The sequence below is a fragment of the Cucurbita pepo genome, chromosome LG12, assembly GCF_002806865.2.
Source record: "Cucurbita pepo subsp. pepo cultivar mu-cu-16 chromosome LG12, ASM280686v2, whole genome shotgun sequence".
NCBI classification, from domain to species: domain Eukaryota; kingdom Viridiplantae; phylum Streptophyta; class Magnoliopsida; order Cucurbitales; family Cucurbitaceae; genus Cucurbita; species Cucurbita pepo.
Window position 1 is genome coordinate 3,789,867 of NC_036649.1, and position 17,884 is coordinate 3,807,750.

Sequence of the window (17,884 nt, forward strand, 5' to 3'; positions counted from 1 at the left end):
CAAATCACTTGTAATTATGAAATAAATCGTATTAATAGTGTTAACGAAATAAAATATCTAATCCTATCCATATACTATAGACTCTTTAAGTTATTATTATAATATCATTATTTCACGTGTCAATGACATGCCGTTCAACAGTGACTAATAACCTTAAACTTCTCATACAATAAACAATATTACATTTCAAATAAAAAAATATAAAATTTGTTATTTTAAATTAAACAATTAATTACGAGGCTTTTAACACATAGGTTAACCAAATGCAACTTTATTTTGTTGTAAACGTGGTCTAACATATTGAGGACACAGTCCATTCATATCATCCATTCATTGAAGAGAATTTGTCATCAAATCCTTCAGACAATGGCTTATAATAAAAACTTTAAATCGAGTGCATCTCTTGATCTTGCTAAGAATGATTTGAAAATATTAAATAATACAGAGATAAGAATGATAGAATAGAATTGAGATTTGCATAACTAATATTGTTGAGAATTATTGTGAGTGAGTTCACGTTGGTTAATTTAGTTGAAAATCATGAGTTTATAAATGAGAAATATCAACTCCATTGACATGAGGCATTTTGGAGAAGCCCAAAACAAAGCCATCCGAGCTTATGCTCAAAGTGGACAATATCATATAACTTATAAGTTTTGGAGAAGCCCAAAGTAAAGCCATAAGAGCTTATTATACTTAAAAGTGGACAATCAATATCATATATGGTGATGGTGAGAGTCGCAATAAATTTCACTCAATTCTGACGCGTTCTCCTCAATTTCTGCTTCACTTATCAAAACTGGTCTCAACCAACGTCTCATCGGTGATTTTTCTTTATTTGTCGGGAGGGTTTTGCTCAATTCAATTCAACACGGTTCATCGCTCTTTCATGGACACGATTGATTTCTGAAGTGAACGCTATTGTTAGATCCCCCATTCTCCAACTTACCGTGTCACCACTGCGTTAACCTCGAAGCTCTTTGGCAATTCGAAAATGGCGAAGGCTGCTCCCGATTCACAGAGTAACAGTGCAGCAGTGCAAGCCACCAACGACGATGCCTCTGCCAGTAAATTGTGAGCAAACCCCTTTTAACGCATTTTATTCCCTCACTATCTTTACGCTTTCGTGATCCATTCTTCGCCTTTTGCAATTTTCAAATTCGGCGCTTCGGATTTTGCTTTGGATAACCATTTTTACTGCCTTCTCAACGTCGTTGAGGCGGTCTTTTGTTTTTACGATTCGATGTTGATTGCATGAAGGCACTCTTCACCCGCAAGGAGCTTTCCAGTTGGTTTACTCGCTAAGATTTTGTTAGTTTGTTGGCATTCGGCAACGTTTAACCCTTTGATATGATAAATCCTCACTCTGTCATATGGGATGCAATCATGCAAGAATTAGTTTTAGTTCTACGCTCGCTAACGAATTCCGTTCTCTCAATGACAACTTTGATCTATCATTTTTATTTGAACATTGAATCTGGTCCATTATTTGGCAGAGTTTAAAAATCAGCTAGATTTTTTTTAATTTTTTTTTATATTTATGCATTGGGATGTAATATTAGCTGCCCCTGTTTGGTTAACAGATCATGTGTTAGAAAGGGCTACATGAAAGACGATTTCATACACCTTTTTGTAAGAAGGCCTGTTAAGAGATCTCCAATTATTAATCGAGGTACAATCGTGTTGCATCTCTTAAGTATGTCAGTGTTTTTAGAACTTTCTTTAATCACTTTGTAGTAATTTTCTTTACATTGTTGCTAATAAGGTTATTTTGCCCGTTGGGCTGCACTGAGGAAGCTCCTCTTTCAATTCCTCAATGTTGATAGTAACACAGAGGAACATACAAAGAAGCAGATATTGTCGCTCGGGGCTGGCTTTGATACAACGTACTTCCAATTGCAGGCAAGCTGCTTATTTAGGTCACGGGCTATAACATCTTTAGCACATTCATTTGTTCTCCTTTTATATGTACATCGTATCTTCTATATTGTTCGTATATATTTATATTCATATTTTTCTTACCACATGTTAACTAATTCTTAGGTTTGGATTTGAAAGTTTGGTCATTTTCTATCTTCTCTGTGTTTATTGCAATCACGTTTAGTTGTATCTTTGTGACTTTCTTTGCTTACATTCTCCGTTTGCTCCAATTAACCTCCCACTTGAAGTTGATGCATTTGATTATGCTTTTATTTAATTATTTCTTTATGTTTTTTTTACAGAATGAGGGTAATGCACCGCATTTATATGTGGAGTTGGACTTCAAGGAGGTTCGATTTGGAAACCTTATTCCCCTGCTTTTTCGATAGTCACTTACTTTTGTAGGAATATGTACATGGGCTTAAATTTTAACTCAATGAGAAGACAATTATGTCAACTGCCAATATATTACCTTTGTGGTTTTCTTTCTAGCAAGAATCTTCACATTCTTTATATATATCCAACACGTGTCACTGGAATTCAGGGTTATGCAGTTCTTAATTTATCTATTTTTGTCCAGGTGACTACTAAGAAAGCTGCAATAATTGAAGCCTGTAGTCAGTTGAGAGAAAAACTCAGTGGAACAGTATCTATATCACAAGGTAAGTTGTCTGTGCTATCATTTCAACATGTTTCATTTTTATATTAGAGGTGGCAGGCACAAATCTCAACCTTGTTATAAATCCATTATTGTTCTTTTTTCCATGTCATTTGACATTTATGGTTGGTTTCAAGGTTTTTCCTGGACCACAATGTTAAGATATAATTCTCTTTCTGATTTCATATGTACAGAGCTTTTCTGCTGCCCTAGGCTACATTAAAATTCCATCTTAATAATATCGATCTTTCCCCTTCTGCTAGATTGATTGATGAGTTNTTTTTTTTTTTTTTTTTTTTTTTTTTTTTTTTTTTTTTTTTTTTTTTTTTTTTTTTTTTTCAGTTTAGAATTGGAGTATAATAACTATGTCTATTTAAAGAGGGCGTGGTAGATCGAGTAATGTAATTGTGTGTTGTTTTCATTCATGTGACCAAATTTCCCATCTCTCAAACTCGAAGATCTCAATTGTTGTCGAAAAGGGAACTCTTGTATCTATTAATCTTAAGCCTTGAAATGGTTTCCAACATGTAACCTTTTCAGTTAATGCTTCTGTATAAGAGCTGAGTAATTCTTATCTTTGGAGAAGACAGAGTTCCGAAAAGATGAATATGTTTATCTGTCTGGCTTTCCAAGAAACCTTTAATGCGACCGACAAACTTCAAAAGAAACTTTCCTTCTGGTATTTGAGCCCAAATGTATGTGTATAATGCTTGAAAGCAGAAGAAGCTATAAATCATGTTCTTTTTCACTGTCCTTACGGCAGGTAGTTAAATTGGAGAAAGCACCTGAAGCTTCTTCTGACTGCATCCAAAATCCAGAATAGTTTTAACATCCAGTCCAAAAAATTGTTTCATAATTGTAGGATACAGAAATTCATTCCCTGCATACTATTTGCATACATTAGTTTTCTAGAATTATTTGGATTAGGTGCCAATGTAACCTTAATTGTTCATTGCCTTTTATCGCTTATTGATGATTTATTCGTCCAACCACCTTAGATTTTGCATGCTTAAGGGGAAAACTTAGATATCGTTATTGCATGTCATGACCATTGCTCGCATGAGGATTCGGCTGTCTTTTATAATACTCCTTTTATGGTTAAAGAAATACCTTTTGAGACCATTAAGATGCCTTTTAGTGATTCCCTTAGAATGGTTGAGTCTTCTAAGTCAAGGAAGCTTATCCTCTGTCCTATATTCGAAGAAAAGTGTATCATTCTTCAGTTCCTCCATTCACCAAAGTTAATCCTTTGAATCCGGATAGTATTGAGTTGAATCAAATGTTTCAAGTCTTTTGACCCCATTTGTTAATAAACCCATCATTCAAAATGGTAGTCGACAAGAATTTACTGTAGCAGATCCTAATTGTATTTTCACTTAAGGTGTTATTCTTTCGTCAAAGTATCATGCTCTTTCTCATACTCTTTCACGTTTTTTTAATGATTCTGGTGCTGCATTTGAAGTTAGTTTAAGTAGTATGGAATTTGTCATTCAACCTATGGAGAATAGTATTGATGATATTGACGATGATTTAGTGTCATCATTCCAGGAAAATGTCATTGCGATCCCTCATTCTCCTCCTTCATTAGTGACAGATTTGCTTCTCTTATTGAAGCTTGTGGTCTTGCAATTTTCGATGTGTACAATTTCTCTCACCAATTCACAAAGAATTTGTTTTTGATGCTTGTTTGTTCTCTTGAGGTTTGGGTTCATTGGTTCTTTCTTGGTGTATTGGGACTCTTTTTTTGCTTTTCTCCTTGTCTTTGGCTTGGTTTTGATGGTTTTGTCTCTTGTTATTTTCTTTTGTTTTGTTCACACTGTTTTTCGTTGTTTTTGTCTCTCTTATACCTTTTTGCTCTTTTTTGGGTTACTATAATGTTTTTTTTTTTTCTTGTGTGTGTTTCGTTCTGTTCTTTTCTATCACTCTTGCAGTGTTTNAAAAAAAAAAAAAAAAAAAAAAAAAAGGCAACGCAACCTTTCACAATCGTCTCAAATACAATGGTGTATTTATAATTTCCCTCTTATTATTTGCATTTCTTAATTTTCTATAAATTCGTGTCCAACATTACCATAATTTTCTCAGATTTTAATTTGTGATGAAATATATTTTTCATTTATTCTCCACTTGCTTAATAGGAAAAGTGCAACAGTATTCTTTCTGATTGGTGTCACATGCTAATAATAATATTATTTAAAAAATGCTTATACTTAACATCAATCTTGTACTTTCTAGTGAGACATTTTATTGGCCGTTTCCTGTAATAATTCCCCTTTGAACGAATGCACTTATCTTTTAAGGTTCTTTTTATACTACTGATGGGAAATATAATTGTATGTATCATTTGGATGCTAGAATGAGAAATATATAAGACTGATTTAATGAGCTATTGAACTTGAATGGAAATCTGGAAGATAACGGGATCTAACGTTTCCTGCAATTTTGGTTTACTTCTTGTTGTTGTCCTTGTAATTGTAACAAATGGTTGTTGGCTCTGCAGTATTACATTTTAGTTTGATGGAAAACAGCAGCGAACACATTCTACATGGTTTTTTAGCCATTTTCCTGCTTCTCAAAATATATTCATGTATTTTCAACTGCCATACGTATCATTGCTTTGCAGAAAAAGGAGAAGTCCATAGCGATCATTACAAGCTACTCCCTGTTGACCTGCGTGATATTGATAAGTTAGATGATGTATTGGCTATTGCTGGTATGGATCCCAGGTATGGAAGCACATAAGATTTTTCACCTCGTGGTCCAGTGTTTAAGTGCTTTATACATCCTTAACTATTTGGTGGATCATTTTGGTCTTTTAAGGTCATATTTCACATTTCATTCACGAGAGTTGTTCTGTTAATGTCTTTTGTGATATGCTTACTCGTCTCTGAATTCGTCGGTCTTGTGATCTTTTTAGTCATGGTGTCTTGGAGCCTGTGGGTCCTTGTGGGGGTTAAGGGGGAGGGATATTTGGATGGATGAGTGGGCTGTTTTAGTGAAATATAAGAGTGGGTTTGCACATCTGATAAATCCAACAATTTCCCTACTTTTTGGCTTCACATGGAAACTATTAATATCTTTTATCCTGATATTGTTATCAGTTTGCCGACATTTATAATTGCAGAATGCGTTTTGATATACGTGGATCCAGATTCGAGTCAGGCTATAGTTGGTTGGGCATCAAAAGCATTTTCAACAGCAATATTCTTTTTATATGAGCAGGTTTTACTTATAACTTCTTTCCTTTTGAATTCGTTTGTATTCTTGATCTCCACTGGAACATGACTTTGTTTTAAATGATGGTTTGGTAACTTGCGACTGCATTCTTTAACAGATTCATCCAGATGATGCTTTCGGCCAACAAATGATCAGAAATTTAGAGGTACAACTGTCTTTGATAGTCCATGAATTATGTAGTCTATTCTTTTCTTTCTTTCTTCTTCTTCTTCTTATTATTATTATTGTTATTTTTTTAAAGTTAAAACAAGCTTTTATTGAGAATAATGATCGAAAACAATAGAAAACAAAACGGCATTAAAAAAACCAGCACAACTAACTGAACCACCCCCACCCTAACAACTATACCAAAGGGGGTCCAATCTTTTCAAACCAAACAAAAAAAAGAAACGAAACTTTTCATTGAAGAAATGAAAAAAAAAAAACAAGAAAAGAAAAGAATGGGACCACTGAGCCACTTAGAATGACAAAGGATGTATTTAAGTTTGAAGTATTCCAATTGAGGCAAATATATCAAAGAGAATCCATCAAAGCCTCTGAGATAGAATACCAAGAGGAGGTCTAGCTGCGTGCTGTGGAAAATTCATTCATTCCTTTCCATCCAAATTTCTGAAAAAATAGCTTTAACTGCATTTACCCATAAAAGATTGGCCTTAGGATTCAAGGGAGGGCCAATAAGTGGAACGTTAACCTTGAAAATATTAGTGAAAATCCACTTGGAATATCTTCGTTAGAGCCAATATACTGGTGAGAGAATATCCAAAAATTATAAACAACATTTTAAAGAATCCTTCATCATTTACAACTTGAGGTTAAGTTCTTGGTTATATATATGTACAAATAATTTTAATTAAAAATCGAAACTTACTATACACTATATGTTACAATACACGATACACTAAATTTTAAGTTCGATACATTTAACAAAACCAGAAAGTGATTGTGTATGAATTAATAAATAATCAGTTTTACTAAACACACTGAACAGTTTAAAACATCCAGAATTGCTTTTGACCCCACCAAAAGCAATCCCAAATGCACCTTTAGTTTTGTTCTATTTTGGCTTCTATTGTTGGGCTGTCTTTTATATTCTTTCATTTTTCTCTGTGAGAGTTCAACATTCCTTAAAAAGAGAAAAAAACCAAGAGAATTAGTGTCGGGTAGTTTCAACTTACTAGTTTCATAACAAGTGTCTTATTTTATCCCAAGTGTCCATCATAAGTGCTCTCCTCTACTATCTCTTCTAGTTAGTATGGTTTTTAGGTGGGAAACAGATAATTGAACCAATCTTTTAGTGAATGATAGAAAGACGGTAAAATGGAAGGATGAATTTGTAAATTAGATTTGGAGAAACGTAAGAGAATTGGATGCTATTTTTTTGTCAGCAATCATGGAAAGTAAAGCTTTTTATGCACAGCGAATGGTATGGATGACAGGAAAATTTTGGTGTCTCTAATCTTGGATAACAAAGAAATCGAGGGTTTAAAACCCTAGCTCAGATATTGTAAGCATTAGGCTGTCTTAGCTAACCAAAATAAAGGTTTTTATGCATGGTGAATGGTATAGATGATAGGAAAATTTTGATGTTACTATCCTTGGATAAGATACAAAGAAGTTGAGGGTTCAAAACCGTTTGGGTATAGTAGATAAGATATAGCCAACAATGTCCAATTATAGCAAAGAAGTTGATGGTTCAAAACCCTTGAGTGTGAATACTCAACGATGGGAGGTGCCAAGTGTTAGGTCGTACATTTTTTAATCGTGCGGTGTCAAGATCCTGGCATGCTCATGACAAGCCTTAAGAGGAACTCAAGCCTCATTCACATTTTTTGCCAAACTTTGTGGCTTCGTCAGAACTTGGACGGGGTTTGCCTTCGCCAACTGAACACAACTCATGTGGAATCTCAGCTTGTTCGGCCACACATGCCCCCTTGCGTGCATGTTCAATCGTCTGTGACTCTATCTGACTTGCCTTTACACACTAGGTCAAGTTGTTCGGCTCGACCTTGCCTCTACTCGAGGCTAAAATTTTTCACATGCAACGTCTGCATCTCGTATTCTCATCTTGGCTCTCAGTTAACATGGTCCACATGTCTTGATACCATTCCAAGTCCAGTGGTGTCATCGGCCATTGAAACTTACTCGGTCATGTTCATCGAGAATGGACCCATGTGTCGTTCATATCGAGACATCCCAAACATTCCTTCTCCAATCGCCTCCCACTTGTTTTGACCACCTTTACGACCCCCAAATCCCTTGTAATCCGACTTCGACTTCTCCTCTGGGCACGACAGAGACATCGTACCAATGTGGCCGTCAGCGGGTGTCTGCAATACGCTTATTCTTCCCCCTTTATATTTTATTATTTTTTTAACACCTGTCCTCCATCACCAAGGTTTCCCTCCCTTTATATTTCTTTTCAAAAAGTTTCAAAAAGTATAGGGTATCACACCGTGTCACACGTATGTGCAACAAGGTAGCTCGCGTAGGTCATAGGACCCAGGGGTGGTGGAGAGCTAACACCATGCCTCCTCCTAAGGTACATTTTGAGGCATTTTTGGTATGGTAGGAGGAAACATGATTTTGGTGACAATTGTATGGTCTCGTGGAGAGTCCATCCGATGTTCGGTCGATACCAAATTTAGCGAGCATTCATATTTCATATGGACGGACTTAACTCTGGAGCCACATGCCCAAATTCTTTTCTAAACCCCGATTTTTGAGGTTAAGGCCTGAGACCCTACCCAACCTTTTATCATGCCTATCTTTGTCCTTCTTGTCTACTTGTTGCTTCCATTGTGCCTATGCCTCATCTTGGCTTCAATGCAAACTTTATATGGTGTGTTAGATGATGCAACGTCCTCCTTAGTTGCATCATGACACTTGTTTGTCTTGGTCATCACGTGGTCGGATGGGCGCTACTTGAGGGTCGCCGTCTTGTCTGTCTCTATGTGAGGGTCACATTCTACTCGTTTTTTTAGTATGGTTGGTTGTGATACCAAGTACTTTCATACTTGAGGTTATATTGTACTATGTTATCTTTTATAGTTAAATACTATTTTAGTTGTTTGGGTTCTATAAAGTTGCATCCAGATTATTAACTTTTGGATTCCATATCAAGCTTTCTGATTGTATAGAATTTTAAAGAGCAACAGATAGCTACATGTGTATGTAAACTCCTGCTTTCTAAAAAAAAGGTTATATAGATATTTTCACTGTAGTCTATAGGTATGTGTTTTTCGGTTATGGTTCCAAGATTGTGCGATCTACTCATTTATATGAAAGAATTTAATATATCTGTGAACATTATTGATTGTTTCAGAGTCGAGGCTGTGCTTTGTTGGGTATCAATGCTACACCAACATTAGTTGCAAAGAAAAAGCTTTTTCTTGACCAAGGATGGCAGGTAATTTTTCTTTTTGAAATTTTCTTTGCAATAAAATGAGGCTGAAATACTGCATGTTTCCGTTCTCCTTGGAAAATTCCCTTCTCCTTGGCAAACCAAACAACTGAATTAATATTGAAAGTTAAAAAGATAGAACTGATTCCCCAAGTATTCAAGGTTCTTGTAACCTCCTCACTTGAGTATTCCCACTCAATGCCTAAACCAACCAGACTATTCCTTGGCGTCATCTCCTTCCCTTCCCTCTCTTTATAACTAATTCCGACTGATATACCCTCAGTACCCCTAATAATATTTAATTTCCTTATGGTATTCCTTACACTTAGATCATTACACGCCATTCTCATGGTAATGGTGAATTTGCAAAGCTTTTACCGTAGACAAATTTGATGTCTTGAACCATTTTTTCTGAAGTAAAAATAGATGTTCACAAGGGCTTACACTTCGTTAAAGCCTTGAACAAATGCTTCCCCTTGGATAATATTGTTTGAAATTATTTTCTTGGCCATTTATTGATATTACATAGGGAGCAACTAGTGCTGCTATTGATGACGTGTAATTGAACTGAACTGTACAGTGGATATTTGACCATTTGGGTTTTTTTCTGAGGGGTAACAATTTCATCGATAAATGAAGTAACGTGAGTTAATAGCTACCAAATACCAAGTGTAACTCACCCATTGGAAATTAAAGAGGAACATTAAAAATAACCAAATTTAGGAAATCATCAAAAGTAGAAGAAATGTCCTTGAAAATTCTTCCATTCCGCACCCTCCAAAGAGTCTAGAAGAACACCCGTTAAACACAAGCCAAAAATCTTCTTAGGACCATGAAGCGGATGGCCCACAAAAACAGAAGCAAGAATCTCATAAGGTGTACAAGGCATGACAAATGACCACCAAAAGCATCCAACATGTATATCCAATAGCGATATGCAAATGGGCATAATGCAAATAAATGGCCCGCACATTCAACACTTGAACCACACATGCCTAACCAGGAGGGCGAGAGAAGAAAGGCATTCAACGTTGAAGACGATCAACTTTATTATTCCCCCATATGACTAAGTTCCCATTAGAAAACTTCGATATTTTTTGGGTAAACATTCTTCCAAATCACGAAATAAAGTTTATTAGTAGTTCGTCCATTTGAGTGAATCAAATCCTCCATCAAAGAGAAAACCGTGAAAGTTTAAAAGAAAGATTAAGAGGCCTATGCCAAGAGTCATTTGTAGTCTCCTATGCAATTGAAGATAAAAGATTGGAGAAGATAGCCCATTCCGTATTTTCAAACTCATTTAAGTCCTCCAGTCGTATAAATCAATAGCTTGTTGAGAAGAATTCCACATAGAAGCAATTGAATAGTTAAATGCTACAAGTTTGGAAAGGTATTGATAATAATTTCCCCATTAAGCCAAGAGTCACGTCAGCAACCCGTAAGAAAACCATTTCCAATCCGTATTTGAATACGATCAACAATAAGAGCTAGGTTGAACTAATGAACCACCAAGAACCCCTTAAAATAGGAGCGTGCCAAAAACAAACGGTATCCATAAATGGCATCATAATAATACATCATCATATCATATCGAATCGCTTCATCATAACACATCATAATATTACATAAACATACATGACATGCAAGGGCCACTGGGCACATGTCATCATACATAAGACAAGCCTTCCGACAGAACCGATAATAATGTCACTTGCTTGACTGACTTAAGCTGTTGTCACCAATTTATCTTTAAGGAAAGTTCGATTTTGCCTTTTGAAATCTAAGTCAACCTATGTGAGCCCATGACATCAATTTCATGTTCAAATTTTTGCAAAATTATTTCATTAAATTTTACATGATGAGACTTTGAAGTACATTAGACTTGAAGTACATTAGACACTTTGCACGATTAGTCTTGGTATGTTTATATATGTTTATTATAATATTATTTTCATACAAACAATTTAAAACAGTTTAACAATTTTTTCTCTTTCTCCCTATTTTATTATTATTATTATTATTATTATTTATTATTTATTTTAATTATGCTCACCCGTACTCTTGCCAGTTTTAATCGATTTTTTAAAAATGGTTATTGATCATGATATGACTTCCTGAAATACATAAATTGTTCTTAGTATTTAATTTCTAACTAAAATCTAAATAATTGGAGCAAAATTAGTATTAAAGAAAATGAAAATTTAAGATATAATTTAGTGTGATTTCTTAGAATATATGTATCATTTTGGTTATTTCTTTTCTAGCACATTTCAAGAGATTTATAATAAAATTGATAAATTCTGACGAAAATTGAATTTAATAATTGATTTATCGAAATGGCCTCGAAACGATAACATTACTCCTTGTGGGGTTGAATCTGTGCATTACCAAGAGATGAACAGTGTACGTTTTGTAGGATTGAGGTAGGTTGCAGGCCTTTTTTTTCTTTTCTTTTTATTATTATTAGTTTTTAAAAATCTTTTTTGGTTGTTACTGAGCCTTACATAAGGCTATTAGAGTATGAGTTTTGGATGTACAAAATGTTTCTAGACACTGAATGTTATAGAATGTGGTCTACTGAACCATTTTAAATAGGAACATTTTGTAGTTGTCCAAGCCACCAATGAGGTCTAGAAAAGATTAAGGCAAGAATGCATATGATTTAGAGTAAAAAGATTCACAACAACGTGAAGCATAGAAACTTGGAGTTTGAGGTAGGCAACATTGCATGCTTGAAGTTGACCTTGATTAAAGATGTTCTAAAGTTTGGATGAAAGAGACAAATTAAGTTCACGCTTCAACGAGTCTTTCGACATTCTAGGACATATAAAGGAAAGGTTAGTGAGAATCTTAGCCCTTGTAATGAATGCCCTATGTAATCGGGCAATAGCCTTCATTAAGGTACAGTGGCAAAAACCACCAAGGAGAAGAAGCCACATGAGGACAAAAGGATGGGATGAGAGAGAAATATTGATTCACGATTTAAACACTTTCGAAGACAAAAGTTCTTTTTAGAGGTATATAATGTAACAACTAAAAAAGATAATAATAATAATAATAATAATAAAAAGAATTCCTCCTCCGATTTTTCTACAGGTATGTAATGTAACAACTAAAAAAGATGATGATAATAAAATAATAATAAAAAAAAGAATTCCTTCTCCGATTTTTCTACTGTAGTTCTTTTTTTTACAAAAAGGAGAGTTTTTCCAAAACCTCCTACGAAATGTACACTATTCATCCTTCAGTATTGCAGAGATTCAAGCTCATAAGAAGCAATGTTGAGGACATTTCAATAAGTCAATTTTTAAATTCATTTTCGTCAGAATTTCATCAATTTCGTTACAAATCTCTTGAATTGTGCTAGAGAAGAAATATCAAAATAATACATATGTTTTAGGAAATCAAAGTAAGTTATATCTTAAATTTTCTTTTTCTTTTATCCTTACTTCGTTACAATTATTTAGATTTTAGTTAGAAATTAAATACCAAGAACAATTTACGAGGAAATCATGTCATGATCGGTAGTTAATTCTAGATAATCAATTAAAATTGGCCAAAAGTACTGGTGAACAGAATTAAAAAAAAAGAAACATAGAGAAAAGAAACACAGAGAGAAAAACAAAGAACAAAGAGAGAGAAAGAAAAGGAAAGATCTGAAAATTGTTAAATTGTTTGTATGAAAATAATATTATATATAAACAATCCAAAGACTCTAATCATGCAAAGTGTCTAATGTTCACATGAAGTCTAACACATGACCATCGTAAAATTTAGCAAATTGCTATATAGAAATTTGAACTTGAAATTGATGTCATGGGTTCAGTTCACCTATGTTGGGTTCAGTTCACCTATGTTGACTTAGATTTTAAAGGACAAAATCAAACTTTCATTAAGGATAAATTAAGGATAAATTAGTGACAACAAATTAAGCTAATCAGGTAAGTGACCTTATTATCAGCTTGGTCAGAAGACTTGTCATATATATATATATGATGACATGTGCCTAGTGGCCCTTGCACGTGTCATGTATGTTTACATGATGATGCATTTTGATATGATATGATGATATTATGTTATGATATTATGTCTTAGGTTAGCATATGACATTGTTAGAGACTTTAGTTTATTTTATTATCCTTTTGTATTGTCTTGAGATATTTTTCTTAAACATGTAAGTTCATGACATTGTTTGATGAAGACGTTTTTAAATAAATGTTTCCGTATAAGAAGCTACGTCATGCATACGGTAGCGACTTTAGGTCGGTAGAAAACTAGGGTCGTGACAAAATCAGTAGGAGATAGTATTGGTAACATTACTTGGAAAGTAGTAGAGGCGTAAGAGTAATTAGATAAGGGTGTTTTAATTATAAATGTAGGTAATTAGGATTGAGGGAGGGGTCATTTCGGTGGATTGTCCATGTGTGGGACCTTATGGAAGATAGGGGTATACCTGGGTTGGGTTGGAGGGAAGTTTTTGGATCAACCAAAAAGTTTGGGTTTGTTGGATTAGTAATCCAATCCAACCCAAAATTTTTTACAACCCGACCCGACCCGAAAGTTCGGATTTGGGTTGTTGGATTGTTTAAAAAAAATTAATTTTAAAATTTTTTATCTATCCGCAATTCATAATTATTCGATAGATTAATCTATAATCATTCAAAATATGGTTAAAATGTTTTTTNAAAAAAAAAAAAAAAAAAAAAAAAAAATCCAATTTTACAGGGACTTACTCATGACGTTGATGAAATTGATGAAGTTGGATGCCCGATGCCCTAAATTATCAACAATGTACACTATTGCGACAAATAGATAATAAATAGGTTAGAGCTTATTATTATCTATCTCAGTTTTAGATCAAAATAAAAAAATCTAATAAACTTATTTTATACTGCTACCGTTGACACTAGAATGGTCAAAAACATTTTGGGCGACTTTTGATCAAGTTTAGTATTTAAAATTATAATCAATGAATCTATCATCAACCATATTCTAAACAAAATAATAAAAAGACGTGTCTATGGCTGGAATCAAACCCGCACGGGGAGGAACAATAGTTCCGCCGTTTTACCACTCCGGCACACCTATAAATATGCAAAACATATTGATATATTTTATAAGATTTTTGTTCGGTTCGGGTCAACTCGAAATTTTGTACAATGAACCCAAAACTCAAACCGAATCTATTCGGGTTAAGAAAATTAACCCAACTCGAAATGGTAATCCAACCCAACCTGTATAAATCGGGTTGAGTCGGTTCGAGTTGCCGGGTTCAATGTAGACCCCTACTCGAAGGGCTATTGTTATGTTGTAATTTTTCTTTGATACTGCATATATTACTATCTTTTGTTTTCTTGTGTTTGGATACCTAACAAACCCATCATTGGATCAAATTCCCCCACTTTTTTTCCTTTTAACTAAAACCAAATAGAACCGTATTATCTAATACATATTCCAGAGCTACAATGGTCTACAAGTGGTTGTGAAGCTGTGTTTTTTCTCCTGTGGTTGTTAGCTTTTCATATTGTTGTAGTTCAAGATTGTGATGTGTGAGTACCCTGTGATGTTCTCTTTAGTGACAGTACGTTCTACATTCCTATATATTTATTTAATCTGTTTTTGGTTTAATTATTTATTGAAGTCTATTTGAATATTGTCTCTTTTGGTTGATAGACAGCTGCAGCATGGGACATGCTGAAAGTGTATAATAACTTGATCGAAGCTCAAGAAAGGCGAAGGTTTGTTTTAGAGTGGTTTTAGCCATCCTCCCTCCTTTGTTTATCTATTGTTGTCAATCTGATGCCATGGTTTGTTTAGTGGTTCATTCCTATGATGTTTGATGCATTGGTAAACTTTCTTGTGGAAGAAAAAGAATCAAATAGTTGAAATATGAGTGATAAAAAAAGAAAAGAAAAGAAAAGAAAAAAAGTTCAACACCAAACTTCATTTTAGATACATTTGTAATTATATCTAGTGAGATAGAAGGGGATTTTGCTTAATATATTGATAAAGTTGTGTCTCAAATCTAAGATAATGAATATGGATACAAGACACTAGATACGACACCGACATGGCGACACATGGTTTTATACATTTATATGCTTAAAAAGTTAGTTTGATGTATTTCACTCTCAAAATTTATTATTTTTGTCATATATATGTTTATTTAGTATACTTAACAACTGTTCGATGAATCTAACACATCTATACACTAACAAGTGTTCAATACGTGTTCAACTAAGTATTGGACACGTGTTGGACATGGACATGCTAGCCAGAGTAAAGTGTACGTGCTTCTTAGTCTCAAACTAATGTAGCTTTTCACTTGTAATTATTTTCTTTGTTTATTTTATTTGTTTCTGTAAGCTTTCTAGTTACCTTAGGTTGAAATTATTTTACCTTATAATTGGTTCTAATGCCTTTGATATTTGGGCTTCATATAAAGACATGGACTCCGTTCTGATATAGCTTCATCAATAATCTAATTAGTTAACAACCATCGTGCATTCAGCATGTGCCTTTTTGAAGGTTTATTGATGTCTTCTTTTCTTTCATATGATTTTCCTTTTTTCCTCTTTGATTTTTCCAATTTTTTCGAGATGTATAACAGGGAAGATTTTCATGTTTGACACTTTTGTTCTTCAGAATTGAAAGGCTGGAGTTATTTGATGAATTTGAGGAGTGGTACATGATGCAGGCAAGTTTATAACCTATTGTTTTAATGAGAAAAGGCATGAGCGTTTGAATTCCCCTTCTTTTCTTGTATGTTCCCTGCTCAAACTGTTGAGATTGGAGATTTTTCCTTAACTTATTGTGAGTTTCATTGGATGGTTTCCAGGAGCATTACTGCGTGGCCTATGCAATCAATGATCCCCTGGTGAGTCTATTTCGTGACCATATTTGCTTTACATTTTCTTTTATGATTCCTTATTAAGCGACTCCATGTTCTAGACTAATTTATGGCAATACTTTGTGTACTGTAATGATCTTGCCACAAAAATTTGATTTTGTCTCATAATGCTCTGGTATTAGACATATTTAATCATTTCAATCCAAATATTTTACAAAAGATATTGAAAATTCCTTGATGGATAACGGCATTACAGGGTGGAAAGTTTGCTCTTTATATCATCATTCATACTGGCTCATAAGTTGCTTCCTTTTGTGACCCATTTTCACTAGCTTTTTAGACTTTGATTCTCTTGTGTGGTCACTTTTTCCTTTACATATGTTATGAACTGGCTTTATCATGAATCTGTTTGTCATGAGCACTCCATGTCAAAATGAAGAAAATGTTCAAAATGGCTTTATTATTTCATTTTTCATGCAACTGTTAACACGATCACTTTGATTATTCAATGATGAAACTTGACATATGTGTAATGAACTGGCACGTAATGGACAATTTGAATTGTAGATCAACACGACTCTCCACAATGGTATGATATTGTTCACTTTGAGCATAAGCTCTCATGGTCTTGCTTTGGGCTTCCCCAAAAGGCCTCATACCAATGGAGATAGCATTCTTTAATTATAAACCCACGATTATTCTCTAAATTAGTCGATGTGGGACTTAGAGAAGTAAATGAAATGGAGACAAGAAGACACAAATATCTAGCTTTCTTTTCCCGTTTGAAGGACACTGTCTTATAACTCTATGTTGCTTTCCTTATAACCCCAGGGGCTTTTTGGGAATTTTGGCTTTCCCCGAGACCCGAACGCGCTTGACCCTCCCTCACCAGCATGAGATATAAAGAGCTTCCTTCTGGCTACTGCAGCTGCTGGCAATGCTCTGATTGACTCTACCAAGATTTGTTGAAGAATTTAAGGTATCTTCTGGAGGACTTATATCTCTGTATAAGTATGTTGATATTCATTTGTTTGAGCTGCTGGGAGTTTAATATTGATTGAATAAATCTTTTCTTTTTCCCTCTTGTTCTTGATTGAGTTGTTCCAGATGTTTGGAAAGTGGAACATAGTGGGTCCCTTGAGTTGAAGCATGTAGTAATTAATGGCTATTTTGACTTGTGGGGACTGTGGCATGTGCCAAACATAATGCGCCATTGTTGCCCTCTGCGCTTTATTGCTCCACTTCTCTTTTTCTCGTCTCTTTTTAGTTTGTTGGGATTGGATCAAAGAAATTATGCTACAAACTCACACTTTATGTGCTCAATTATGCCTATATTTTTATATGTTCTACTTTTTTAAGTCTATAAAGCTTTGTATAAAAGTCTACTTTGGATGCTTATTGTTAGATTCATAAATAGTGTGTGATTTGATATAAGCAAGATTTTGGTAAAATTTGGTAAATGGCAAAGAAAAGTTTGTATTGAATTACCCAAATGGATTGTTTTATTAGGTGAATTTGGTTAGTTTTATACTATGGCTTATCGGTACGCGGGACTCTTGCCTTTACTTGAAGAATAGTTAATAATAAGAGTATTTCAATAAGCGATTCCATTGATAGGGTTAGAAAATGTGATTGATGAGATCTAAAAATTATGTCTATAGCTTTATGTTCAAATTTCATGCTGTGATGGGTTTGGATGTATTGTATTTTTCTACACATAATGTACATGTACGTGGACCTACTAAAAAAATACCCTGTTTTTGTAAACTCTAGGTTTGTATAAAGGCTTACATACTCTCGTGTCGTTAAACTATGAAAGATA

At 34.2% G+C, this 17,884-nt stretch overlaps 1 protein-coding gene across 2 annotated transcripts; it reads left to right on the forward strand.

Moving 5' to 3' along the window:
• Window positions 1–761: 761 nt before the first annotated feature.
• Window positions 762–17,411, forward strand: LOC111807455 (tRNA wybutosine-synthesizing protein 4-like). 2 transcript variants are annotated; one of them, XR_002816946.1, is made up of 14 exons: window positions 762–1,074; window positions 1,584–1,672; window positions 1,766–1,902; window positions 2,223–2,270; window positions 2,501–2,582; window positions 5,199–5,301; window positions 5,677–5,797; window positions 5,910–5,957; window positions 9,135–9,218; window positions 14,886–14,950; window positions 15,858–15,909; window positions 16,051–16,089; window positions 16,894–17,041; window positions 17,170–17,302. XR_002816946.1 is itself a non-coding variant. In XM_023693188.1 (13 exons), exons 1-13 carry the CDS (start codon window positions 995–997, stop codon window positions 16,957–16,959), a joined length of 1,014 nt encoding a protein of 337 aa, XP_023548956.1. In that variant the 5' UTR covers window positions 762–994; the 3' UTR covers window positions 16,960–17,411. The 2 variants fall into 2 exon arrangements, 1 of the variants encoding a protein (XP_023548956.1); XM_023693188.1 differs by having other exon boundaries at window positions 16,894–17,411.
• The last annotated feature ends 473 nt before the right edge of the window (window positions 17,412–17,884 follow it).

Bases quoted from the DNA above. Each gene is read 5' to 3' on its own strand.
- LOC111807455 (XM_023693188.1), top strand. From the start codon at position 995: ATGGCGAAGGCTGCTCCCGATTCACAGAGTAACAGTGCAGCAGTGCAA. The intron at 1,903-2,222 runs GCAAGCTGCTTA...TTTTTTTTACAG, and splicing joins CAACGTACTTCCAATTGCAG to AATGAGGGTAATGCACCGCA. The intron at 5,798-5,909 runs GTTTTACTTATA...ATTCTTTAACAG, and splicing joins TATTCTTTTTATATGAGCAG to ATTCATCCAGATGATGCTTT.